This window comes from Lasiodiplodia theobromae (genome assembly GCF_012971845.1).
Source record: "Lasiodiplodia theobromae strain AM2As chromosome Unknown scaffold_46, whole genome shotgun sequence".
Classification (NCBI taxonomy): Eukaryota; Fungi; Ascomycota; class Dothideomycetes; order Botryosphaeriales; family Botryosphaeriaceae; genus Lasiodiplodia; species Lasiodiplodia theobromae.
In genome coordinates this window covers 60,663-82,605 of record NW_023336526.1, presented here as the reverse complement: position 1 = coordinate 82,605, position 21,943 = coordinate 60,663, and the positions used below count along the sequence as shown (strand labels likewise).

Sequence of the window (21,943 nt, the reverse complement as noted above, 5' to 3'; positions counted from 1 at the left end):
TTCGAAGCAGTGCGGCACATGATCTATAAAGATTCGTTGAAAAGTCGAGAGGACAAGGAGCATGAAAGACGGTTTCAGCTGTCTTATTCTCCTCTCTCGAACTTGATGGGGTGGAACAGGATGCCCCTCAAGCACATGCGGCCGCTGCCGTTCTCTTCTTCGTAGCGTCCACCCTCTTCATTCTCGGAGGCGCCTAGCCACCGTCTCCAGAGAGCGCCGGAGAAACCAGAGTTGTAGTAGAAAGAACTGCCGAGGAGGTTATGCTCACCCCAGCCAAAGGGGCTGTCAATCTCCTTCTTCGGGTAGTTGAAAATCTGGTTCATGTAATCGAGATCCCAGTTGCGGTCGAAGTAAACAGGGTGCGGGGCGTAGACGGACTTCAGACCATGGTGATACGCAACAGTCGGCGGCCACATCTCCGGGAACATGGTGTGACGAAGGCGGAAAGTCTCTTCATGCATGAGGTTGAGGAGGCGCTTGGAAAGACGCGCAACGGTAATGATGGCTACGCGACGGGGAGGCGGAGGAAGCGAAAGATCGTATCCAGTGATGTCATGGCGGAACACCCAGTTGGTCTTCTCAGGGTCAAAGAAGGGGTTGAAGGTGATAAGGTCAGCATCCTCGCCCACGCCCCATTGGTAGTTGTCCTGCTCATAGGAAGTGGGAGGCGTGGTGCCCGGGGGCGAAGGGATCTTTTCCTTGGCCTCGTAGTTCGGGGGTCCCCAGACCGGAGGCGTGTCAGAAGCGGCGATCTCCGCCTCAACCATCTCAGTGAAGTTCTGCCAAGTGCCGTGGACGTCAGGCATATAGAACTTGGAACTGCGCTCCCAGGCGCCCTTGCGCGGCTGGCGCTTTCCCCACTGGCCAAGCTTCTCATGGAACTCGTAGTAGTGGCCGGTGTATCGCAAATCCATTTCCCAGTTCCAGAAAAAGTCATACTCGGGATGCTGCTGGGCGAACCACTGAAGAGCAAAGTGGGCACCACGGTAAACGCTGTGGACAGGAAGACCTGAGTCGTTCTCGAGGTTGTCGGTGAAGGGCTCGGGGTAGTATGTACGCATTTGCTGCTCTGACCAGAGAGTAGCAATGCCCCAGAACTCCTTTGGCACGTTCTCCTCAAGCGTGCGTTGGTAGATGGCATCGGAAGCCCAGATAGGAATGCTATCATCCTTGACGTGAACGAGCAGATGAACGTCGTACTCACCACCCGATTTCAGCGACAGCTCGTTGATCATGGCCCGCAAGCTGAGCAGCTGCCATTCCGAATACTGGTAACCGGTCCAGGTGCGCAGAACATAGGCAGTGCGTTGCCTCAGCTTCTTTCCAGGAGCGGGCTTTTGGCCATCCTTGGTTGTGGCGTCCTTCTCGAAGCGGACTCTGTTCTTCTCGTAGCAGGCACTCTGGGCACGGCCCCAGTCGACGTTTCTCCAATCCACCTTCTTCTGGTTGAGCATGTCCCAGACTCTCTCGGCGCCAACGTTCTCCGAGTTATCGGCCAGGCCAACGCCACCCTCTTCGTGGGGATAGCCGTAGCCGTAGGGGCTCAGGCGACCAAAACGCTCGTAGCACATATCCTGGGAGATGCCAAGCTGCTCGTAGGAGCCGAAGAATGGCTTGGTCGTATTCTGGGGGATACCAGGGTACGCGTAGATGTCGGGGGTCTGGGTCTTCAAGCCCTCGTCCAGGTAGCACTCTTCCACAGGGTGATACTCCTTCAGGTATTCGGGAGACGTCCACTCAGGATAAGGGTTGAAGGGGAAGGGCCGGGCAGAGGGCGATGGTTCGGGACCGGTGTGGGCCTTGGCTTTCTGCGTGGTGGACGCAAAGGTGTCCAGAGGAGCCTCGGATTCGGCTCTCACGTAGGCCTGCTCGGGGACGTAGTCCTTGTAAGAGACGAGGGTGCGCAGGCCGTTGTAGTAGCCATTTAATCTGTCGAGCGTCAGCAGAGGTATTCGAGAGGGAAACGGGGCGGCAGGAGTCGCACCTGGGGAAGTGCTCCCAGGCGAAGAGCTCGCGTGGGGGTGGTTGCTGGTGTATCATGCGCTGATGCCGCCTGTAGCCGCCGGTTGCGAGCAGGCCGATGCAAAAGACGGCGGTGATGGCGAACAGGATGGCTCGCGAGAAGCTCAGCTTGGGCAAGATGAAGCGGTCGCCGCCCGGGCTCGGCGAGCGCCAGCGATACTTCTTGAGCGGCGTGCCATTGTCGTAGCCAGGCAGCTGCTCATAGGAGAAGCTGGTCTTGAGCGGTAGCAGCTTCATGGGGTTCATGTTCTGGAAGCGAGAGGACAGAGGCGATTTCATGGCTCCGGGTTGAGCATGAGGCTCGCCAGCTTCCCCTCGCACCGAGTTCTTGCGGAACTAGAAAAGCGGGAGTCAGCGGGCTGTGGGTGGAGGATGACGGAGCGATGCGCGCGGCGCGGCGTACCCGAATCTTGAAGGCTGAAACGCGAGACGGTGAGAGGTGATCGGTGGGCCTTGCGGGCGACTAGATCCGCAGGCGGTAGTCGCTTGGTGAGCGGACGGCGTGAAACGGAGGAGGGGGCGCGCGGGCTGGGTTGGGCGGCGGCGTCGTAATGGCAATCTGCTGTCGGGGGCGGCAGACGGTCGAGGAGGGTGACGGAGGAGTGTGGTGCGTGGAAGCTTTCGGGGGTGCGGTGCTAGGGCGCCGGGGCCGCACGCGGTTGCAGTGCGTAGGGAAGGGATCAAGCGCGCGCAAAACGAATGACGATTGGACGGCGGTGGCGGCGGCCGCTCAGGCGCTCCGCATTGGCAGGCTGACGATTAATTGCCGCAGAGACGATGAGCAGCGAGAGCACGGCGGTCGAGCTGGACGGAGAGCAGCAGCGCAGCAGCGAAAAGGAGAGATCGTCGGCTGTTATCTGGGCCGCGCAGGCCTGCCCGCCGCTTTGGGCGAGCCAATTGCGCGCCCGCCCGCGTCCGGCGCACGCAGCGAGCACGGCTGTGGCCCTGCGCCGCTGCCTCTTGGGGATGCGCCGGATTGCGTGCGCACCGGCCGCGCTGCCCCAGGCCTCTCCTCGCTGTCTATCTTGCACGGCCAGCCGGCACTGCAATCTCGACTGTCGCGTCCGGCCAACTTGGCGGCGGCGCCTTGCTGGAAGCCGCGCATCGCAAGGCCTGCCGGCCCACCCCGTGCCGGCCTGCCAGGCCTCCCAAAATAGCGCCCTCTGCCCTTGCCACACCCCACGCCGTGGCCAATTTCAACCTCCTCTCCATGCAGAGGGCCGGCGGCTCCTGGCGCTGCTGCTGCTGCTGCTGCTCCTGCTCCTCCCCAGCCCGCGCGCCGTCCGCGCTTCCTTCGCGTGTGCCGCAATAGGGCGACGCGCCTCCCGTGAGCCTCGCGGCCCACGCGGCCTGTCATGCAACGGCAGCGTCGAGCCTGTTGAGCCTCCGACCTTGGCTGTGCTAGGCCCGAATCATCCAGCCCGCCCCGCCACCAGCCCAACGCCAACCTGTCACGATCGCCTGCAGCCGCGATGGAAGACGCAAATCGTCATGTGTGCGCGGCAGGTTTGCCGCAGCGTGGAAATGACGATCATCTCGTTTCGCATCCCTGGGCCTGAGCTCCCTATGCGCAACCTCTGCTGCCAGCCTGCTGAAACAGCTGCTGACGACAGCTCTCTACTCGTTGCCAGACAATAAACACGCTACAGCGCCCTGGCTCCACCGGCGTGGCTGTGACCCGGGATTCCAGCAAATGCTTGACTAAAGCTTACGGGCAAGAATTTTCATTATTATTGCTGAGAAAAAGAACTACTCTCACAAGCTCCTATTTTTAACGATCATCATCATATCCGTTCCGTCGTATCTCATAACCTTATTGCTGGCGCCTTGGCTGCCGCGTTGCTTATTGCATCTGCTCACGCACCTCGCCCATAGGGGCGATCCTCGCCGCATCGACGGCTTCGTCGTCCAGCCCAGCGGTCTTCGCAATCGTCTCGCCGTGCTTGCCCTCCAGCGGCGCGACCTTGGCACCGGCCAAGACGTCGTCGCGGCCCACGACGCCCTGGCTGTTGGCGTGAGGAGCTGGGTGCTGGTATTGACCTTTGGTACGCCTGTCAGCCTCCTTGCCGCCGCATCTAACGAGTGGCTGGTGCCCTGCTCTCGCTCGAAGCTACCAGCAAACCGCCCCTCGGATGCAGAGCTGCTTACCGTGGCCGCCCAAGGGATCGATGCGCGCCCGGTCGATGCTATGGTTTGTGCCCACCGCACCACGGTCCGTCAGTTCGTGCGCGACGTTGGACTTGATCGGAGATTCCAGCGGCTCGATCTTGGCTCCGGCAATGGTGTCGTCCCTGCCACTTATGGATCGTCAGTGCATGCCGAAGACGGAAGCAGCGGCGGCCTACATAGACATATTCGCGATTTGTTGAGGAATGGTCGTCCCAAGTGGATGTGAGAATGTCAACCTGACGCACCAAACGCCCTTGAGCCAAGCTGCCTCTTTATCAGGAACCGCTTACCATGCTGCGCTGCAGTGTCTCGTGTCGTGTGAAAACACCATGACGTAGAAGTGCCGTCTCGAAGGGCTTCCCCGCTCTATCACCTACCTCAAAGGCATAGGGGCCGCCGTTGTGCACCGCACCTCCGACGTCAAGGTGCATCATCGTTTGCGGGAAGCCGCAGCCATCCGCCCACGGTAGGAGTCGTTGATTCGCTCAACCACATTCCTCGCTGGAAGTAAGATATGATCGACGTTCATCGAGACACACAAACGCTCACGGGTGTGATCGTGCCACAAGTACAGGGCCTCCAACAATCCGTCCACGCTGCGGTTGGTGGGTTGTTGGCACTTGTTTTGATGATTCCTCATATTTTTCGTAGCGCAGATCGCAGCTGAACGCGGACCTGCGGTAGACAACAGACTCTGGATTCAGCTCTAGTTCGAAGGATTAGCTCTAATACCCCGCAACATGGACGTTGGCAACGATGGTCCCCCATCGGTCATTCTTCCCACCTAACTCAAAGGCCAGCAGTGCACTTGTCGCAAACGCACTTGAACCCCCATGAATTCATCAGTAGCCTCCTCCGAGCATCCGTGTTCAGCGCTCTTTCCTCCCCGCTCAAATAAGTGATGCACAGCTCCTCGCCTTTGCAGATGTCCCTACCCGCTGTGAAGTGCCAAGCTAGCCCCACCCTCTTCTTCTCCACGTTCGGCGAGCAGCTATGGTTAAAGTAGCTAGCGCTGGTCCATACGCCGTACCCAAAGAACTCAGCACCATCGTCGTCCAATGATCGGATGCCGAAACTGTTCATGCTGTCACGTGTGGCGAGCATGTGGCAGGTTTCTGCCGTCGCGAATGGGAGTAGAGTCGGCGGCAGGACCGCGACTAGCTGGAGAAAGGAGCTGACATGCTCTTTGAGGTCATCTGCTGACTTGTACGGCTGGTGGTTTGGCCAGAGCGCGAGGATCGAAGCCCATGCATCCGGGTCACGTGATCGTGCCAAAATGCCGGAGAGCAGCATGGAGAGGACGTCCGGGACGACTGGGGCTTGTAGAGCGAAGGCTAATGCTCGCCTCGCCGGTTTGTTTGGCCGTGGTATACTCGATCGTGCGGCGAGAATAAGGGGCGTCATCGCGGATGCAACATTCCAAGCAAGCTTTATGTCGTCCTCAGTAGGGATCGATGAAACTGTATGTACTGCGTAAGCAATTCGCATGGATGGATTTACACTCGCAGGCGATGAAAAGCTATAGGACAAACATAGAAAGAGAAAGCACTGCTCAAGTGTCAGGTGGGGAAATTTGAAGAGGAAACATTTGCTGTACTCGACGAGTGGACGGAAAATTAGCGTCCTCTATGTGAAGACTGCAAGAGAGTTCGGGTCAAGTGGTCTCGAGCGACCTCCGAAGGGAAAGGTGGGACCGGGCTAAGCGGGAAAAGGAAATGAATATAATCGAAGAGCAGTACTTACTGGCATCCACCATTTCCCTTTCCCTTGAGCAACCCTTGTTGAGCTTTTCCACCTCTTTCCAGGCTTGAACGCCCTCTTGGCCTAATGTGTCGGTCCATTCCTGCTGGCAAGAGATGGAGCAGAATGCAAAGCCTACAGAATTATCACGAATCTTCCATTCGCGGCCACGGTTATACGTGAAGCACTGGGCACACAGTTCTCTGCGATACTCACGCAAGATGACATTGGCGCTTGGGGTGTCTGCTACCCACAACGGCGTACCCTTTGCGATGTCCGAGGTTGCAAATACGGCCCGGCCAGCAGAAGGCGTCTCCTGCACAGCGAACACAGGGGAAACCGGTGCGCCGTGAGGAATGCCCTCGACTCCATTCATGGTGGCTTTCTCCTAGCTGGGGATAGATGCAAGGGCGTCGGGCGTGAGGACGAGCTAAACCGGACTGCGGTCAGGAGCACCAGCAGGGAGGGTCAATCGGGCGGATAGAGGCTTCCGCAGGTCCGCTGGGGCAAGTCTCGACGGCGGCTTCGAAGGGGAACGCTCAAGGGGTTATACGTCCCTTGAGACGGCACTAGTGTAGAGAAGAATGCATGGCAGCACGATGTGGCAGACAAAAGCTGCGGCAAGCGGGTCCAGGCTGACCAAGCGCAGCCTGGCTGAATTAAACGCAGTAAGTGGTCATGAAGTCGAAGATAAGTGAGCAAAAAAATTCGACACTAAGCTCAATTGGTAAATGGCGAATGGAGGACTCGGTCATGACTGTCGCGGACTGCAGAAAGCAGCAAATGAGAGAGAAGAAAGGGGGAGCGGTGCGCGGGAAAACAAAGGCTTCGTGACGCTAGATCCGCCTGAAAGTCCGCTGGCGAACCGCTCGGCGCTTCTCACAAACGTGCCAGCGTATCCGCCACCCATCTCGGAGCGGAAGAGACCGCGTTCCAGCCCTCTCCCAAGCGAGCCTCTGATATGGGCGAGTGTCGGTGACGACACCTCGTGTCGACAGACGTCTGTGTGACCGACAACCCCTTGGAGGTATTGTCCAACCAGACGGGTCGATTTCAAGGTTCAAGAAAGACGAGGCAGTCTCTGAAAAGACACGCAGGACGACCAGACGAAGTTGGGGGAAAGGAGTATTTTGAGACTGAAGAAGGGGGGGAGAGAGAGAAAAAAAAAAAAACACGTGCGTCAGGCGTGATCCCGTCCGCCTCTCGACAGTGTCCTGCAATAGGCAATCTTAGACTGCACTGCGGTCAGCCCGACTTCATTGGAGAATGGCGCAGGGACGGTACTGCCAGAGACGCAGGCTCTTGTGGATGCTAAGTATGGAGTCGTTCGCTGGCCGCGGGGCGTGCCGATCAACCCTGCAACAGAAACACGTTGCCGCACGCGCGCTTGCTGGGAACTGTGGCCTCGACCCCCATCCAAGGGAACTAGCAACATGTGAAGGATCACCTCGGCCGCGGCCAATGGGCGGATGAAATGCAGCTCAAGAGCACACAAGGATTTCTTTCTCCTTTTTCCCCTTGCCCTTCTGGCGGCCTCAATAACCTTGCACCGAAGAAAAGTAACGCTCTGATCAGACCCATCCAATGGTCGGCTCACACGTGCAGAAAGGAATCGATAACACATTAGACTACGCCAAGCAATTCTTGATCGCCGTAAATAACGATAAGAGATACGCTCAACGGTTGACTGAACATTTGGCCAGATGGGAAAAGTCGACAGAAAGTCATGGCAAGGAGACGATAAGCAATGACGACGGCGAGGGCTGTCCCAGCCGCCCGTCTTTTGCAGCTATGCTTAGAGCTCGTGAGAGACTCCACCCCGAACAAATGAACTTTGAGTTGCTGGCCGGTCTGGCCAGATCCCCACTTTTTTGGTAGTTCGAAGGAGCACAGTGATTGACTATGTAGGATTTGCGAGGCTGCGCCAAAAAGAAATGCTGCAGGTCTGCTCTGCACCGTGCATCGAACGTGCGTTTTTGGGCAGTTTGTCTGTGCGTTGCCTAATTTGCATTCATTTTCATGCGTTCCACATTGGTTCTCCAAGCCGATGTAGACTGCAGAGTGCTGCAAACCGCGTGTATGGAAGCGAAAGAGCGGAGACAGTTTGCGGTTGTGAAGACCGTTGCTTCGATGATCATGGTCAAAGGAGAGTGTTGACCGGTCATTTCTGATGTTATTTCTGGGTTGGTACTGGAGGAGCCGGAGGAGCCGTGGCTGTATCCTAATGCGGCACTAAGACGTGTCGAGGCTCCAGTCACGAGGGCTACGTCTCACCAAACTATCAAGAGTAAGCCCCTAAACCACGTTCGATGGCATCCGGTTCTCCTAGTCTGGGGAAGCATACTACCACTCGTGCTCCAAATTTGGGCTATTCACACGCCAAGATCATCGGCCTTCCCTTTTGCTCGCCAAGCCCTGTATATCGCACCTGTTCGCGTTAGTGCAGGATGTTCAAAGTTATTCCAGAAGCCCGATAGTTGGAAGAATTACGGACAGTTCGACACCATGCATGCAACCAGCTCGAGGATCGACACATGTTCTACCTCAGACGGACATAGGGCAATCGACAGTCGGCGGACGGGGGTTTCGATGCAAAGACGTCGAGATGGTTTGAAGGATATAAAAGAGCAAGCGGCAGCATCAGGAAGCAACCATCACTCACTCGATCGCTCCAGTCTCTCATTCCGACAATCACTCACTTGTCCTTCCGACCATTCTCATTCGCACTCCTGCACCATTATTCAAGATGAGGTTCTCCATCGCCACCGCTGCCTTCGCTCTCTCCAGCCTTTTCATGGGCGCCGTCGCTGCTCCTACCAACAGCGACCTCATCACCCGCACTGATGTGCAGGCCGACGTCGACGTCACTGTGCTGAGTGTCCTGACCGACCTCAAGGCGCAGGTCGAGGTGCACACGGGCAACATCAACAGCACCTGTGGCGGCCTTGGCCTCGGACTGGACGTCGAGGTCGACCTGAGCACTCCGGCCATTGTCTCGATCAAGGCCGAGATCACTGCCATCATCGACGTCATTACCACCGCTACCGCCAAGATCCAGGGCTGCGAGGCCGGCGCTGATGTCTCGGTCATTGTCGACCTGGCCCTCAAGATCGTCCTCGAGATCCTCTTCACGCTCAACGCTTCGGTCAAGATCGTCGGAGTCGGTAAGTTACAAGCATTGTTCATCTCGCTGGTTCCCGCGGCTTACCAATCGTGCAGTCTCCCTTTCCCTGCTCAACCTCAGCATCAACCTCGTCATCAACGTCATCGCCAACCTGCTGGTCGCCATCGAGGCCGTTGTCGGCGGTGTCCTCGAGAGCGTCTGGGTCTCCGTCCACGTCTGCTTGGACCTCGTCCTTCCCGGCCTCGTCAAGGTCTTCGTCGGACTCGGTGTCACTCTCAACGGCGAGTGTGGCTGCCTGAGCCTGTAAATGCATACACTGGTCTCTGATCAGTGTCGCACACAGACCATTGTACATAGTTGCTAATAGTGGATAATGTGGGGAGGAGGGGGTGGACTTGGCGGTTAATACAGTAATATGGAGATGTAATTAGAATAGAGTCATATCATCACTCTTCAACTTCAAAGGCAGCACTCGTCGCATTCTTCCTCGTAGCGGATCCGCAACCTCTGGACCACTGTCTGCTTCCTTCGGACGCCCAGGCCTGCGCCAACCCAGGCTACCGATCTCTTGAAGTACACGCTGGACAAGCTGACGTCGACATGGTGCTTCTCGAACGGCTCCATCTCGACTTCGCAGCTATGGTGGTTCCTCGGGTCCGAGTGCCTGGCCAAATAGCAACGATAGCTGCACAGCTCCACCCGGGACTCGATGTGGCTGCAGGGGAATTGGTAGTCGGTCCTTCGGCACATGTCTCTTCGCAGTCAGCGTTGCATACATACAGCGTCAAGCACCGCAACATAAGACGTGGCCGCCGCGATTACCTGACTGCGCATTCGAATAAGGAGGTCGATGCCGGATTGGGAGATCCGCGACAGCAGGGATGTGCATCGTTCCAGGGGCTTAGCTTTATACCTACACTGTCGCGGCGGTGAGCAGGCGGACTCCTGCAGGGGCGGCATAGTAGCTCCCGAGTGTGACCAGCGGGGGGTGGGTCCTATGATGCCTCCGCGTGGCCGCCAAGCAGGGATCGACGGAGCTCAACTGCAACAGCTTGATCACTCGCTCCCTCCATTCCTCCACACTCCCGTCCTCTCCGCCAGCCCCAGACAGAACCCCCCGCACACGTAACCACCCACCATGGCGCGTCCGCTGCTGTCGCAGCGCCCGTCGTCGGAGCACTCCAACGACCGCGACCTTGCCGAAGAGGACGCCCTGCTCACTGGCCAGCGCACCGGAAAGCACACCGAACACCCGCGGACCGGATGGAAGAGATGGAGGGAGTTCGGCTTGTTTGCCTGGGCCCTGGTCGCGACGGCCGTGGTCATCGTGCTGGCCGTCGTGTACCAGAAGCAGGCCACCACAAAGGAGCCGAGTGCGAAGCCGTCGGGCAAGCGCAACCTGGTCTTCATGGTCTCGGATGGCATGGGCCCGACGTCGCTGTCACTTGCGCGTAGCTTCAAGCAGTACCAGAACGCCGAGCCCTGGGACGACACGCTGGTCATCGACCAGCACTTGATCGGCCAGTCGCGCACCCGCTCGTCCAGCAGCTTGGTGACCGACTCGGCCGCCGGCGCAACCGCCTTCTCCTGCGGCTTCAAGAGTTATAATGGAGCCATCTCTGTCCTGCCCGATCACTCGGCCTGCGGCACCGTGCTGGAGGCCGCGAAGCGCGCCGGCTACATGACCGGCCTGGTTGTCACCACCCGCATCACTGACGCCACCCCCGCCTGCTTCGCTGCTCACGTCAACATGCGCTCAGAAGAAGACCGCATCGCCGAGCAGATGGTCGGCGACTACCCGCTCGGCCGCGTCGTAGACCTCATGTTCGGTGGTGGCCGCTGCCACTTCCTACCCAACTCGACCGAGGGCTCGTGCCGCGCCGATGACAGGGACATTGTTGCCTTGGCTAAGGAGAAGTACGGTTTCAACTACATTGACAGTCGCAAGGATTTCGATGGCCTCCGTTTGGGCAGCGCCGTCGAGCTCCCTCTGCTTGGCCTCTTTGCCGATACCGACATTCCCTACGAAATCGACCGGAGGAACGAGGGCGACATCTATCCTTCCCTTGACGAGATGGCGCGGACCGCTTTGAAGGCGCTGAGTGCCGCTACACAGGATAGCGAGAAGGGTTTCTTCCTCATGATCGAGGGAAGCAGGATTGACCACGCCGGCCACGGCAACGACCCTGCTGCCCAGGTTCACGAGGTTCTGGCATACGACAAGGCCTTTGCCAGTGTCCTTGACTTCCTTGAGAACGACAGCACCCAGGGCGTCATGGTCAGCACCAGCGACCACGAGACCGGCGGTCTCGCTGCCGCAAGACGTATGTCTCATGCCGCCATCACAATTTCACCGCTAACATTCCTCGGCAGAGCTCCACGAATCCTACCCTGACTACCTCTGGTACCCCGGCGTCTTGGCCAACGCCTCTCACTCGGCCGAACGTCTCGGCCAGGACTACCACAGGTTCCTCTCGTCGGAACACACCGCCGACGAGACGGCCGCTTGGGTCCGAAAGGCGCTGAGCAACGGCCTCGGCATCGACGACCCGTCGCGCGAGGAGGTCGACCTGTTGGTCTCGCGCCCGGACGTCTCTCCCTACACCTTCGCCGACATGGTCAGCCGGCGCAGTCAGACGGGCTGGTCCACGCACGGCCACTCGGCTGCCGACGTCAACATCTTCGCCTCCGACCCGCGCGCCGCCGCCCCCTTGGTTGGCAACCACGAGAACACCGAGGTCGGCGAGTTCCTGCGCCACTACCTCGATGTCGACGTCGACGACATCACGAAGGAGCTCAATGCCAAAGGCGCCCTCTACGACTCGGTGAGTGCAACTGGCGAGAAGGTGTCGTGGATGGGCAAGGTGCCCGAGGAGGGCGAGAGACTCGACGGCCAGGACCATTTGGACCATTACCAGGGTGACTTCAAGAAGCACAAGAGATGCGAGATTTGCGGTTTGTGATTTCGAAGCTGTGGAGAAGATAACATCGTAGACTCTGGAGAATATTTCACGATGTAGATTGATTGGGCTTGGCAAATCATTGGTGTGGGTAGCCTGTACCGGCACGGCGTTTTTTCTTTTTCTTTTTTTTATTCGGGGACACATTTTCAAGGCTTTCGTCTCTATCCTGGGTGTGGAGATGGTGTTGTAGAAGTGTCTCAATCGGAACTCGACTTTTCACTTGTTTAGAACTCAGACTAGCACATATATCCTCCATAAGGATGTACCCTGAGTCTTCGCCTTTTACCACCCTGTGTGGTGAACCGCCGTGGTATATGCAAAAGTAAGACCAGAACTCGCCTTGTAAGAACCCCGAGGAAGAGTTTTGATACACGTTTTCCCTCCAAAAACAAACGCCGTCGCTATGCAAGTCGGAGTGACCGCTTATAAAGTAGGCTGAGAACGTTAACCGGATCGAAATATCCAGAAGAAAGAAAGAAAGAGGTCCGTCGCGGACGCGCGACCGGGCCGCTGCTACGAAGCCACCTTGAGCCACTCCTCGAAATACTCGCAGTTGCTGGCACTGACGGGACCACCCTCTTCGCACAAGTTAAAGACAGGGCAGCGGCCGCAGGGGGCCTGGGTAAGGCCGTTGCCGTAGCCCTCGGCCAACTCTGCATCGTTGGCGGCCTCCATGGCGCCGCGCACGCTGCGGTAGCCCATGGCTCCCATGCGCTCGATCTTACCGTCAAAAACCATGTTGTCGAGCAGCGACCGGAGATCCATCTCGCGGATGACGACGCCTTCTATCACGCCGGACTTCTCGATGAACTCGAGGATGGACGAAGCGGTCGGGTAGTTACGGTAGCCAGGGGGGTGTGGAAGCAGGAGGCCACCGCTGCGGCCAAGGGCGGGGCGGTACTTTGGAGCCTCGGGGACAGCATTGCTGGCGCTGCGCTGGGCTTGCTCCTTCTTCCTTTTGATGTCGGCCTTGGAGACATGGTGAGGCTTTTGCTCAACCCAGCTGTTCTGCTCGACGTAGTTGAGGATGACGGTGGAGATCTGTTCTATGAGTTCGATGTCCAGCTCGCCATCAGTGTGCCACGGGCCGCCGCTGACTTCCTCCGAGGGCGTGAGGTGGGCCAGCATGTAGATCTTACGGCCCGGGTGCTTGACCGAGGTGATGGACTTGACCAGGCGCTTACCCTCGAGCGACTTCAAGGCCTTGTTGATTACGGTCTGGTGGAAGTTTGTCTTGGCCTTGATGGTGCGCGTCCACATGCCCTGGTCCTCGGCCGACGAGATGTGCGAGTAGACCAAGCGCTCATTCGGATCCATGCCACGAAGCCTGCAGGCATGTCAGCTCATGGCACGCGGGCCGGACGGCGGGTGACGTACTTTGCGGCATCTTCGCGGGAGCGCAGCCTCCAACACAGCACGCGATCCCAGTTGTTGTGGCCCTTCTCCAGCAGCTCGAAGAGGTGGGAGTCAACGAGCTCCTGGCATATGCGAACCAGCTCCTCGACATCCTTGGCGATGTTGAACAGCGACAGGTCCTCCTGGAAGAAGATGGTGCCGGGCGGGCGCTCGGCGCACTTGTCGTAGAGCTGGTCTTTTTTCGACATTGCGACGGTGGTTTGGTGTGGCGGGTTTTGCGGAGACTTTAGCGTTGGCGAGTGAGCGGCAGGGACTATCTGTCGACCATTGAGGGAGGGAGGCGAGAGGCGTGGGTTGGCGGCGTCGAGGAGTCACAGTGAAGCAGAGGATTACTATGGCTGCTCCCCGCCGCGCTGCGATGGAAATTCGTCGCGCTCGGGCCAGCAAAAGGCGGTCTGTGGCGGCAGATCGGCGCGCGGAATGCCGACAGGATCGCGCGCCTCGGCACTTCCGCACTCCATCCTTCTCTCCAACGTCGCCACTGCCCTGGTCATCGCCACCCAAACCCCTTCTACTTAACGCGGCCGCAGATATCGTTGCCTCTGGAGCCGCGCGTCGACCCCCAGACCATTGTCTTACGGTGGCGTCGGGATAAATCTCAATGCCGTGCATCGGACGGGAACGAATGCAAGATGTGAGCACGACCCGGGTTGTTTCTCCGCAGGGCTGCAGGTGCAACGAGGGGCATTGTTTGCCGTTAACCAGACGGGCGGGACGACGCAAGCTGTGGAGCAGCGGGAACCGGACCACGATCTGGGGAAGACAGGCGGATGCGGCCGGCGTAGGAGAGCGGCGGTCGGCACCTGGTTGGTAGCCCGAGGCCACGACTGCGCGGCCAGCACCGACTATTGTTACGCTTCGCGATTTTAGATAGATAGCGAGCGGCCGACTGGGCTTTGTTCGGCCGATGCCGCCATCCCACGCTCCTGTCGATAAGCGACGCACGACACACACACACACACACACACTCTCTCTCTCTCTCACTCTTTCTCCTCTGCGCACTGCCAGGGCCAAGCCTTGGAACCGCCTTATCAATGAACAAGCCTTCCCTGCAAAGCTTGCCGCCGTTAGACGACAAATTCTGGAACGTCAAACAGGCAGGCTAAGCTTATCGCGTGCGATGCTTTACGAGACCGTTTACGAGGCTGGTCCATCGCTATCTCTCCGGACTCTAACTGCCGGCCCTGCTTCCCCTTCTTGCCATGGCTGCGTCGATTACCAGGGAGCGGGCCACCGACTAGGCCCCGGGCTGGCCCAAACACGAATCTGCGGATCTGCACTGCACCCGGCACTCGGCCTTATCAGCGGTGCGCGAGAAAAGCTCGGCTGAGGGCAGCGCGTCGCGTCTCCATATAGTTCAGTGCCGTTGCCTGACTCTTCAATTCCCTGTCAACCCTTTCCCCTTTTACCAAGGCGCTCGACGAAGATCAAACTCCTTCGCGGAGCTTCGCTAGAGTCGTCGCCTTTCCCCATTTGCAACCATGGACTACGTCGACGTCGAGAAGAAGGCTGCCGATGCCGACGTTTCGTCCGACCCCTCTGGCCACAGGACTGCCGCAGGCGTCTACACCACCGAGGGCGGCGCCGTGCCTGGCGAGAGCTTCGAGTATGGAAACTCTCTGTATGCCAGGATTCAGAGGCTGGCCGGCCGCTTCAACATCGAGCAGAGAGGCATTGAGCGCGTGCCCGAAGACGAGCGCACCGATCATTCGCTTCTGAACGTCGGTACCATGGTAATGCTCCCATCACTCCCCTACATGAGCAGCTGGCTGATGCCCCCCGCAGTGGCTCTCCGCCAACATGGTCGTTAGCTCCTTCGCCATTGGCCTGCTGGCCAAATCTCTCTTCTATCTTGGCGTCGCTGATGCTATGCTCGTCTGCTTGTTCTTCAACCTCCTTGGCATCCTCCCGGTCTGCTGGTTTTCGTCCTTCGGCCCTGTCTTTGGCTTGCGTCAGATGGTCCTCTCCAGGTTCTGGTTTGGCTGGTGGGGCGTGAAACTCAGTAAGCATGCGTGCAACATCGCACAGGCCCCCTCCTGCTAACGCGTGACCCAGTTGCCTGCTTCAATGTCTGCGCCTGCATAGGCTGGTCCGCCGTCAACTCGATCGTGGGCGCCGAGCTGATCCACGCCGTCAACAACGACGTTCCCGGCTGGGCCGGCATCGTCATCATAGCCATTTGCACTTTCTTCGTCACTCTGTTCGGTTACAAGGTTGTACATGCCTACGAGTTCTACAGCTGGATCCCGACTTTCATCATCTTCCTCATCGTTCTCGGCACCTTTGCCCACAGCGGCGCCTTCGTCAACATCCCCTGGGAGACCGGAAAGTCGGAGATGGGTGGCGTTCTGAGCTTTGGTGTGACCGTCTATGGTTTTGCCACTGGCTGGGCAAGTTACGCCGCCGATTACACCGTCTACCATCCCTCCAATCAGAGCCGCCGCAAGGTCTTCTTCTCCACCGCCCTTGGCCTGATCTTCCCGCTTCTGTTTACCGAGATGCTGGGCATTGCTGTCATGTCTGCTACCGCTATCAATGGCGGGGACAACAGATACCAGCTTGGTTACGACAATTCCGGAACCGGCGGTCTGCTTGCCGCCGTGTTGTTCCCTCCGCTCGGCGGCTTTGGCAAGTTCTGCTTAGTCATCCTTGCTCTCTCCATTATTGCGAACAACTGTAAGTCCAGCAACCGCCAGCTATTGCACGTTGTACCCTAACCAACACGTTTTCAAGGCCCCAACATCTATTCAATTGCTCTCACGGTCCAGGTTTTTGGGCGTTGGGCGCAGGCGATCCCTCGTCCTATCTGGACACTGCTTGGAACGGGTGTCTACATAGCAATTGCTATTCCCGGCTACTCACACTTCGAGAGTGTTCTTGAGAACTGTAAGCGCGTCCCTTACGCGGTGCACCGTTGCACCTATTCTCACTTCCTTCCGCGAACCCAACTGACAACCTCATAGTCATGAACTTCATCGGCTACTGGCTCGCCATTTACGAGGGGATAGCGCTGACCGACCACTTCCTCTTCAAGCGCGGCATCGCCGGCTATGTCCCGGAACACTATGATCAGCCTTCAAAGCTGCCGCCGGGCATCGCTGCTGTCGTGGCATTCGGTTTTGGTGTTGCCGGCATGATCACCGGCATGTCGCAGACGTGGTACGTCGGCAAGATCGCCTTGCACGCCGGCGAGGCTCCTTTCGGTGGTGACGTCGGCTTCGAGCTCGGCTTTGCATTCGCTGCCGTGAGTTATGCGGTTCTTAGGACCATTGAGCTGAAGGTGTTCGGGAGATAGAGGCACCAAGGCCAAATGGGTGGTCACTTGGAGAGGAAGAGGAGGGAATGACACAGGCGTTGTACGATTCGGATTGCAAAAATTTGGGGTGGTACTTTGCATTGCTTGAAAATATTATTCAATATACCCAGAAATGCATCTTTTCACGTTTGATCCTCGCACGACACCAGCCGACGCTTCTATCCAGACCTTACTCCTTATTGTTTTCGTGGTGTCACACCTCCCAGCTACCTCGACTATCCTACCTACGATCCCACCGACAGCATGCTCTCCTGTGCTGCTTGATCATTTGAGTACCAAACATTCTAATCTAGAGATGCCGTGTATTTATTACCCATACTAAGCTGGGATGCACATGCACATCCTGTCCAGGCCACGTAATGTTGTTCTGCCATAGTTCCAAAAGAGCACTTCTCCTATTCCCATCTGGCACCAGACCACTCACAAGTTCCATGTGTACAGTTGTGCATTATCCGAACTGTTCTGACACTCGTTGTGTCTTGAAACCTTAAAAGTACGCTTGATCTTGGAGATTAAATGACGTGCTCTGCCTCAAATTCTTGTGATCATGATGTTCTTACAGGCACCTACTTTTTCCCAGTTCTATTGCGAGGCGCAGAAGATATAAGAGACAACGTCTGTTGACACCCATCCTAACGGGGGATGCACCCCTGGTGGCGCCGAGGTGGATTGCGTATGATTATGTGCTCGGTTTCTCGACATTGTTCTTCTTTCGTAATCGTGTCCCGTACAGTCGCGGGTCGTCAAGGTGTCGTTTTTGCAGCCAAAAGTGAGACTCTGGTCGCTTGCTGAAGTTGCGGACGAATCCCCCGTAATTCTCCAACCATGCATGCTCTTGATCAAAAGAAGAAGAGAAACCGGACCGAAGATGTAGCAAATTGCCAAGAATATTGACTTCTTTGTTTCGTGCGCTGTTCACCTCCATTCCTAGAGCGACTGTCAGAGTACGATATTAAGCGAGGAAAAGTAACAAGTAGCGAGTTTAGCTGTTAACGCGGTCACAGTATCTAACGACGGATCCCTCCCATGTCCTCCCCAAGTCCACCCACCGAGACGTGAGCATTATCCCTGATGACCGCTGACAGCAATGAAAAGAAACAATGAAAGCTGCGTGTGTATAATGCGTAAATTCCAATCTTGCATCGCCAGCTTACAATTACTTTGCAAACAGAAAGGGAATCATTCAATGATTCGTGAACCGCACGACGCGCACTGCGATCTGCGTTAATACAGGTGATAAAGAGATACTAAGGCGGCGGTACAGGAGCCCTATACAGAAGATGGCCGGTCCTGTAATCCAACAGAAAAGAGCCGTTGACCCGCGTGAAAGGAATCTTAAAGCAGAATACCTGGAAGCACGACTGAGGCCATGATGACGATAGAAGCGAAGAGGCAAAATGGTATCAAAGTACAGGTCGAAGAGTGCCCCTCCTACGTTAATGGGTTGTAAGGGAGGGGGGGAAAGAAAGGAAAAATGTTCTCCGCAAAGAAAACGGACCCGTCAGAAGGAAATGTCAGTGCCCACCAAGCCCACCAGCGCTGAAAATGCCAGCAAAGCCGCCGTATGTGTATAACAAATGCAGAAAAAAAGAGTACGAGGAAAAAAAAAACCAAAACGGACGTAGCCATTAGGCGTGCCTCTACGCTGATAATAAATTCACGAAGAGTAGGAAATGAAAATCCTCAAGAGGAGGCGCGAGACGGCAAATCAATGAAAGACGGAGGCTCTTAGAGTTCATTCGAAACGGTCATATCAGCCGTCAGCTCGCGATTCTCAATCCTCTCAACACGTAGGACGAGTTCCTATAGTTTCTTGTCAGATACAAACCAAACTGCTGCAAAGCCTATCCATGACAGATACATACCTTGGTCGCTCGTGCGATCTTGAAAGCTAGAGGGGGGATTTTCTCCCTCTTACCAGCTTCATCATCCTGCAGCGCAGACAGGAGCGCTCCACGGCAGTCCTCAAGCAGATCAACGACGGGCGTGGCGTGTTTGGCTAGTGCGCTGTTGCGAGTGTTGTTCACGGCCTCGCGAGTCTTGATGCCAATGTCGTAGACCGTGCGATTGATGTCGTTGATGTGGTGTTCGATGTTTTGCTCAGATTGAGGAGGAAAGGGGGCTCCGGCGGGAGTGCTTCGAATTTCTTGGACAAGAGGTTGGATGCTGTTCACGAGGTCGGTTGTTTGATCTTCCAGGTAATTCTTTATCTCCTCGAGGCCGCTGCTTTCGCGAACAGTGTTAATATTGGAGCCTTTCAAGAGCCCGTTAGGACCTTCAGATCGACGCATCGACCAAGGGCGCGGGGAGCTCGCGGCACTGCGACTGTACCTTGCGGAATCGATGCTGACGCTGCTGCCATTTCTGGTATGCCTGGCGCCATTGCTGTAATAGTTCGCGCTGAGACGACTGGACCTTACGTCGATGTTCTCGTAGTCTTCCTCACCGGGCTGAGTGGGCCTAATTCTGACCACCTTTGCGAGCTCGACAATGGAAGTCGTCAAATGAGACGCCGCGGCATCGAGCAAAGAGACAGGAGAAAGCCCCTGCGCTGCTGCGTGGTTTTTGGAGGCAGTGATGAGGTTGTTCGCAGTAGCAGATACACGAGATTTGAGCTTGTGCTGCTTCTTGACGGAATCCTCACCGTCATCGCTCGTAGGAGACCCGGCAGCATCGACATCTGCGGTGATGCTTCTGACGCAGGAGACAGTGTCCTTCATACAGTCGAGAACGGCGTCAGCCTCTGACTTGCGAGCAGCCTGCAGCAATTGATCGATGCTGAGCTGGAATTTTGTGAGATGGACATCCTTAATCAGACCGTCAGGCTGCACAAGGGTGCCGTCCCGGGCATAAGCCGAGGCGTCCTCCGTGAAATTTGCGAGGCCAGTTGATGAAGCTCGCAGATGGCGAACCTGCGTCTTCGAGCGGGCGTATCGCGTCTTCCATTCTTTGACCTCGGCTTCCAGCCTTGCGATCTCGGCCACAAGCCCTTCTTCCTTCTCCAGAGACGCATTGCTTCGCTCTGAGAGCGCCCGCATTTCTTGCAAGAATTGTGACGCTTCCCTGCGGACTTCGTCGGTGACTTTCTGTTGCTCCTCGAGTTCTCGTTCCAATTGCTTGTATCTTTGCGCCCAGTCGTTGTCTTCGGAGCCGCCAGAATTGCCATTGCGCTCGACTTCCTCAAGCCGGGCGCGGAGTTCGCGTTCAGCTTCTGATGCGTCGTTGCGAGTCTTTTCCAACTCGGATCTCAGAGAATCATTCAAGCTTTGCGCCTCTTCCAATTCCCGTTTCAGGTCTTGATCCGTTTTGTCGCCTTCCGTAGCCTGTACCAAGTCAGTTTTTGTAGTTTCTTCTGTACTTCGAGAGTCACAAACATTTCCCCCACTCCTGAGCTGTTCGACCTCCTCGTCGCGTTCTCTCAATTGATTTTCTAGGTCTTCAGCTTTCTCCTGCAACTCCTCGACTTGGGCTGTAAGGTCCGCTATGAGTTTTTCCTGCAAGCTGTTAGTGCGATCCAAAGCGAGAGAGGGCCGTGTTTCCGGGCCAGCTTACATTGCCCATGCTCTTGTTCGTAGTCCGCTTGCTAGATCTTCTTGCCGCATCTTCGAGGCCAAACGCGTCGTCATCGTCGTCGTCTTCCAACCCGCTGTTGTCATCATCATCCTCAACCATGGTTCCTTTGTTCGGTACGATTGTATTTTGTTGAAACGTCTTTGGCAAGGGACGCCCAAACTCGCCGCCCGGGCCGGGAGGGCCCCGAGGACCAGGAGGGCCCCGAGGGCCGGGAGGACCTCGATAGCCCGGGCCGGGAGGAGGTCCACGGTAACCTGGAGGCGGAGGCCCTCTGCCCATGCTTCCAGTGCTTGGTATTGGGCCCCTCCCGGGACCGCGACTCCGGGTGCTAGCTATGCTACCTGTAGGGCTTGGTGCGCGCTCAATCTCATCACCCCGGAATCGCGGAAAGCGGCGCTCCAATTCGTAGAAGACATCGGTTGCGAGCTGGCGGAAGCGGTCGATGGGAAGTGTTGAGAGTTTTTGACGGGCTTGGTTGCGCTTTGGATGGTAGTTGTCCTTGGGCGGGAGAAATGTGGGGGTGTCATTTCCCGGCGCATTGGGGCCGCCTTGCTTGCGTTCGTCTTCGCGGCGAAGCGATTCATCGTAGACGTCAGTGCTTAGCTCTTGGAACTGGACAGACGAGAGGCGAAGTAGCTTGTCCCTAGCGCGATTCGGCCGCAGGTTACCCTTCTCATCGAGCAGGTAACGACCGAGGTAAATCTTCAAGACGCGGTAGTGTTCTGCCAGCGAGTCCTCGATCATCATAGCCTTGCGGCTACTTATGCTCTCCCGATCCCGGACGCTTGAGGCGTACAGGCCATCGCCGGTGCTGGATCGGGCGATGGAGCTGGGTGGTGAGGGTTGACCGTTCGACGTTGGAGGGCGGCCGAGGCCATTGGGAATCATGCCGTCAGTCGAGCTGGTAACGGAAGTTGGCGGCGTGATGAGCTGATTCCGCGGCGTTGGAGGCACGCTGGGCGAATAGGAGCTATCGGGACCGTTGTATTTCGAAACAGGAGACCAATCGTTGGCGCTGTCGACGGAGATGGGAGAGAGCGTCCCGCTGCGACCAGCCATGGGAGCGAAGCGGGCAACGGACGCGCTGAGCGGCGTTCGAAGCCCTTGGAGACAGACAGGAGACGATTATTCGGAAGGCGAATGCTATCGCAAGCGCGGCGACATGTGTCGGCGGCGGAGAGGCTCGCGTGATACGGCGCGGTTGGGACGGAGGGCGTAGGGAGATGGTTCGGCAGGCGAGACTCGAGATGGCGTTGGCAGGGCGGCGCGGGCCTCGGGGGCGGGTGCGCAAACAAACACGCACTTGCGGGCGCTTGCAGCAGCTTGCGGGATCGCGCTTGGTAACGGCGGATGCGCAGGAATTGCGATGCGATATTCAAGTGCGCAAGGACTGAGCTTCCGCGAAGCTGTCGCTCACGGCCAGAAGGGGGTGCTCCACAGGGTGACAGGCCCCTGTGCACTTTTTTGGCGTTGGCGCAGGCGTCTGGCCGGCGCGCCGGGCGAGCTAGGTGGAAGGGCAGCGGTGCGGCGTCAGGGGCGCTTGACGGTGGCGTAATAGCCAATGGGAGCACGGCGTGCAAGGAAGGAACGAGTCGGCGGTGGGATTATGCTTACTGCACG

General features: G+C 57.3%; 7 protein-coding genes across 7 annotated transcripts; 3 read left to right on the top strand and 4 right to left on the bottom strand.

Moving 5' to 3' along the window:
- Positions 1–83: 83 nt before the first annotated feature.
- Positions 84–2,301, bottom strand: LTHEOB_11229 (Major facilitator superfamily transporter; the record flags this gene model as incomplete). The annotated part of the gene is made up of 2 exons (XM_035507962.1): positions 84–1,929; positions 1,985–2,301. 2 exons carry the CDS (start codon positions 2,299–2,301, stop codon positions 84–86), a joined length of 2,163 nt encoding a protein of 720 aa, XP_035366610.1.
- A 1,564-nt stretch (positions 2,302–3,865) lies between these two features.
- LTHEOB_11228 (Set domain-containing protein) lies at positions 3,866–5,484 on the bottom strand (the record flags this gene model as incomplete). Its single annotated transcript, XM_035507961.1, has 3 exons — positions 3,866–4,062; positions 4,171–4,319; positions 5,015–5,484. 3 exons carry the CDS (start codon positions 5,482–5,484, stop codon positions 3,866–3,868), a joined length of 816 nt encoding a protein of 271 aa, XP_035366609.1.
- A 3,193-nt stretch (positions 5,485–8,677) lies between these two features.
- LTHEOB_11227 (uncharacterized protein) lies at positions 8,678–9,362 on the top strand (the record flags this gene model as incomplete). Its single annotated transcript, XM_035507960.1, has 2 exons — positions 8,678–9,095; positions 9,151–9,362. 2 exons carry the CDS (start codon positions 8,678–8,680, stop codon positions 9,360–9,362), a joined length of 630 nt encoding a protein of 209 aa, XP_035366608.1.
- Positions 9,363–10,193: 831 nt separating this feature from the next.
- LTHEOB_11226 (Alkaline phosphatase) lies at positions 10,194–12,018 on the top strand (the record flags this gene model as incomplete). The annotated part of the gene is made up of 2 exons (XM_035507959.1): positions 10,194–11,379; positions 11,429–12,018. 2 exons carry the CDS (start codon positions 10,194–10,196, stop codon positions 12,016–12,018), a joined length of 1,776 nt encoding a protein of 591 aa, XP_035366607.1.
- Positions 12,019–12,531: 513 nt separating this feature from the next.
- On the bottom strand, positions 12,532–13,622 carry LTHEOB_11225 (DNA-directed RNA polymerase iii subunit Rpc6; the record flags this gene model as incomplete). The annotated part of the gene is made up of 2 exons (XM_035507958.1): positions 12,532–13,345; positions 13,396–13,622. The coding sequence occupies 2 exons, from the start codon at positions 13,620–13,622 to the stop codon at positions 12,532–12,534; spliced, it is 1,041 nt and encodes a 346-aa protein (XP_035366606.1).
- A 1,293-nt stretch (positions 13,623–14,915) lies between these two features.
- Positions 14,916–16,729, top strand: LTHEOB_11224 (Permease cytosine/purines uracil thiamine allantoin; the record flags this gene model as incomplete). The annotated part of the gene is made up of 5 exons (XM_035507957.1): positions 14,916–15,167; positions 15,220–15,436; positions 15,490–16,110; positions 16,168–16,320; positions 16,398–16,729. The coding sequence occupies 5 exons, from the start codon at positions 14,916–14,918 to the stop codon at positions 16,727–16,729; spliced, it is 1,575 nt and encodes a 524-aa protein (XP_035366605.1).
- Positions 16,730–18,478: 1,749 nt separating this feature from the next.
- Positions 18,479–21,382, bottom strand: LTHEOB_11223 (Spa2-like protein; the record flags this gene model as incomplete). The annotated part of the gene is made up of 4 exons (XM_035507956.1): positions 18,479–18,553; positions 18,616–20,073; positions 20,125–20,244; positions 20,303–21,382. The coding sequence occupies 4 exons, from the start codon at positions 21,380–21,382 to the stop codon at positions 18,479–18,481; spliced, it is 2,733 nt and encodes a 910-aa protein (XP_035366604.1).
- Between the last annotated feature and the right edge of the window lie 561 nt (positions 21,383–21,943).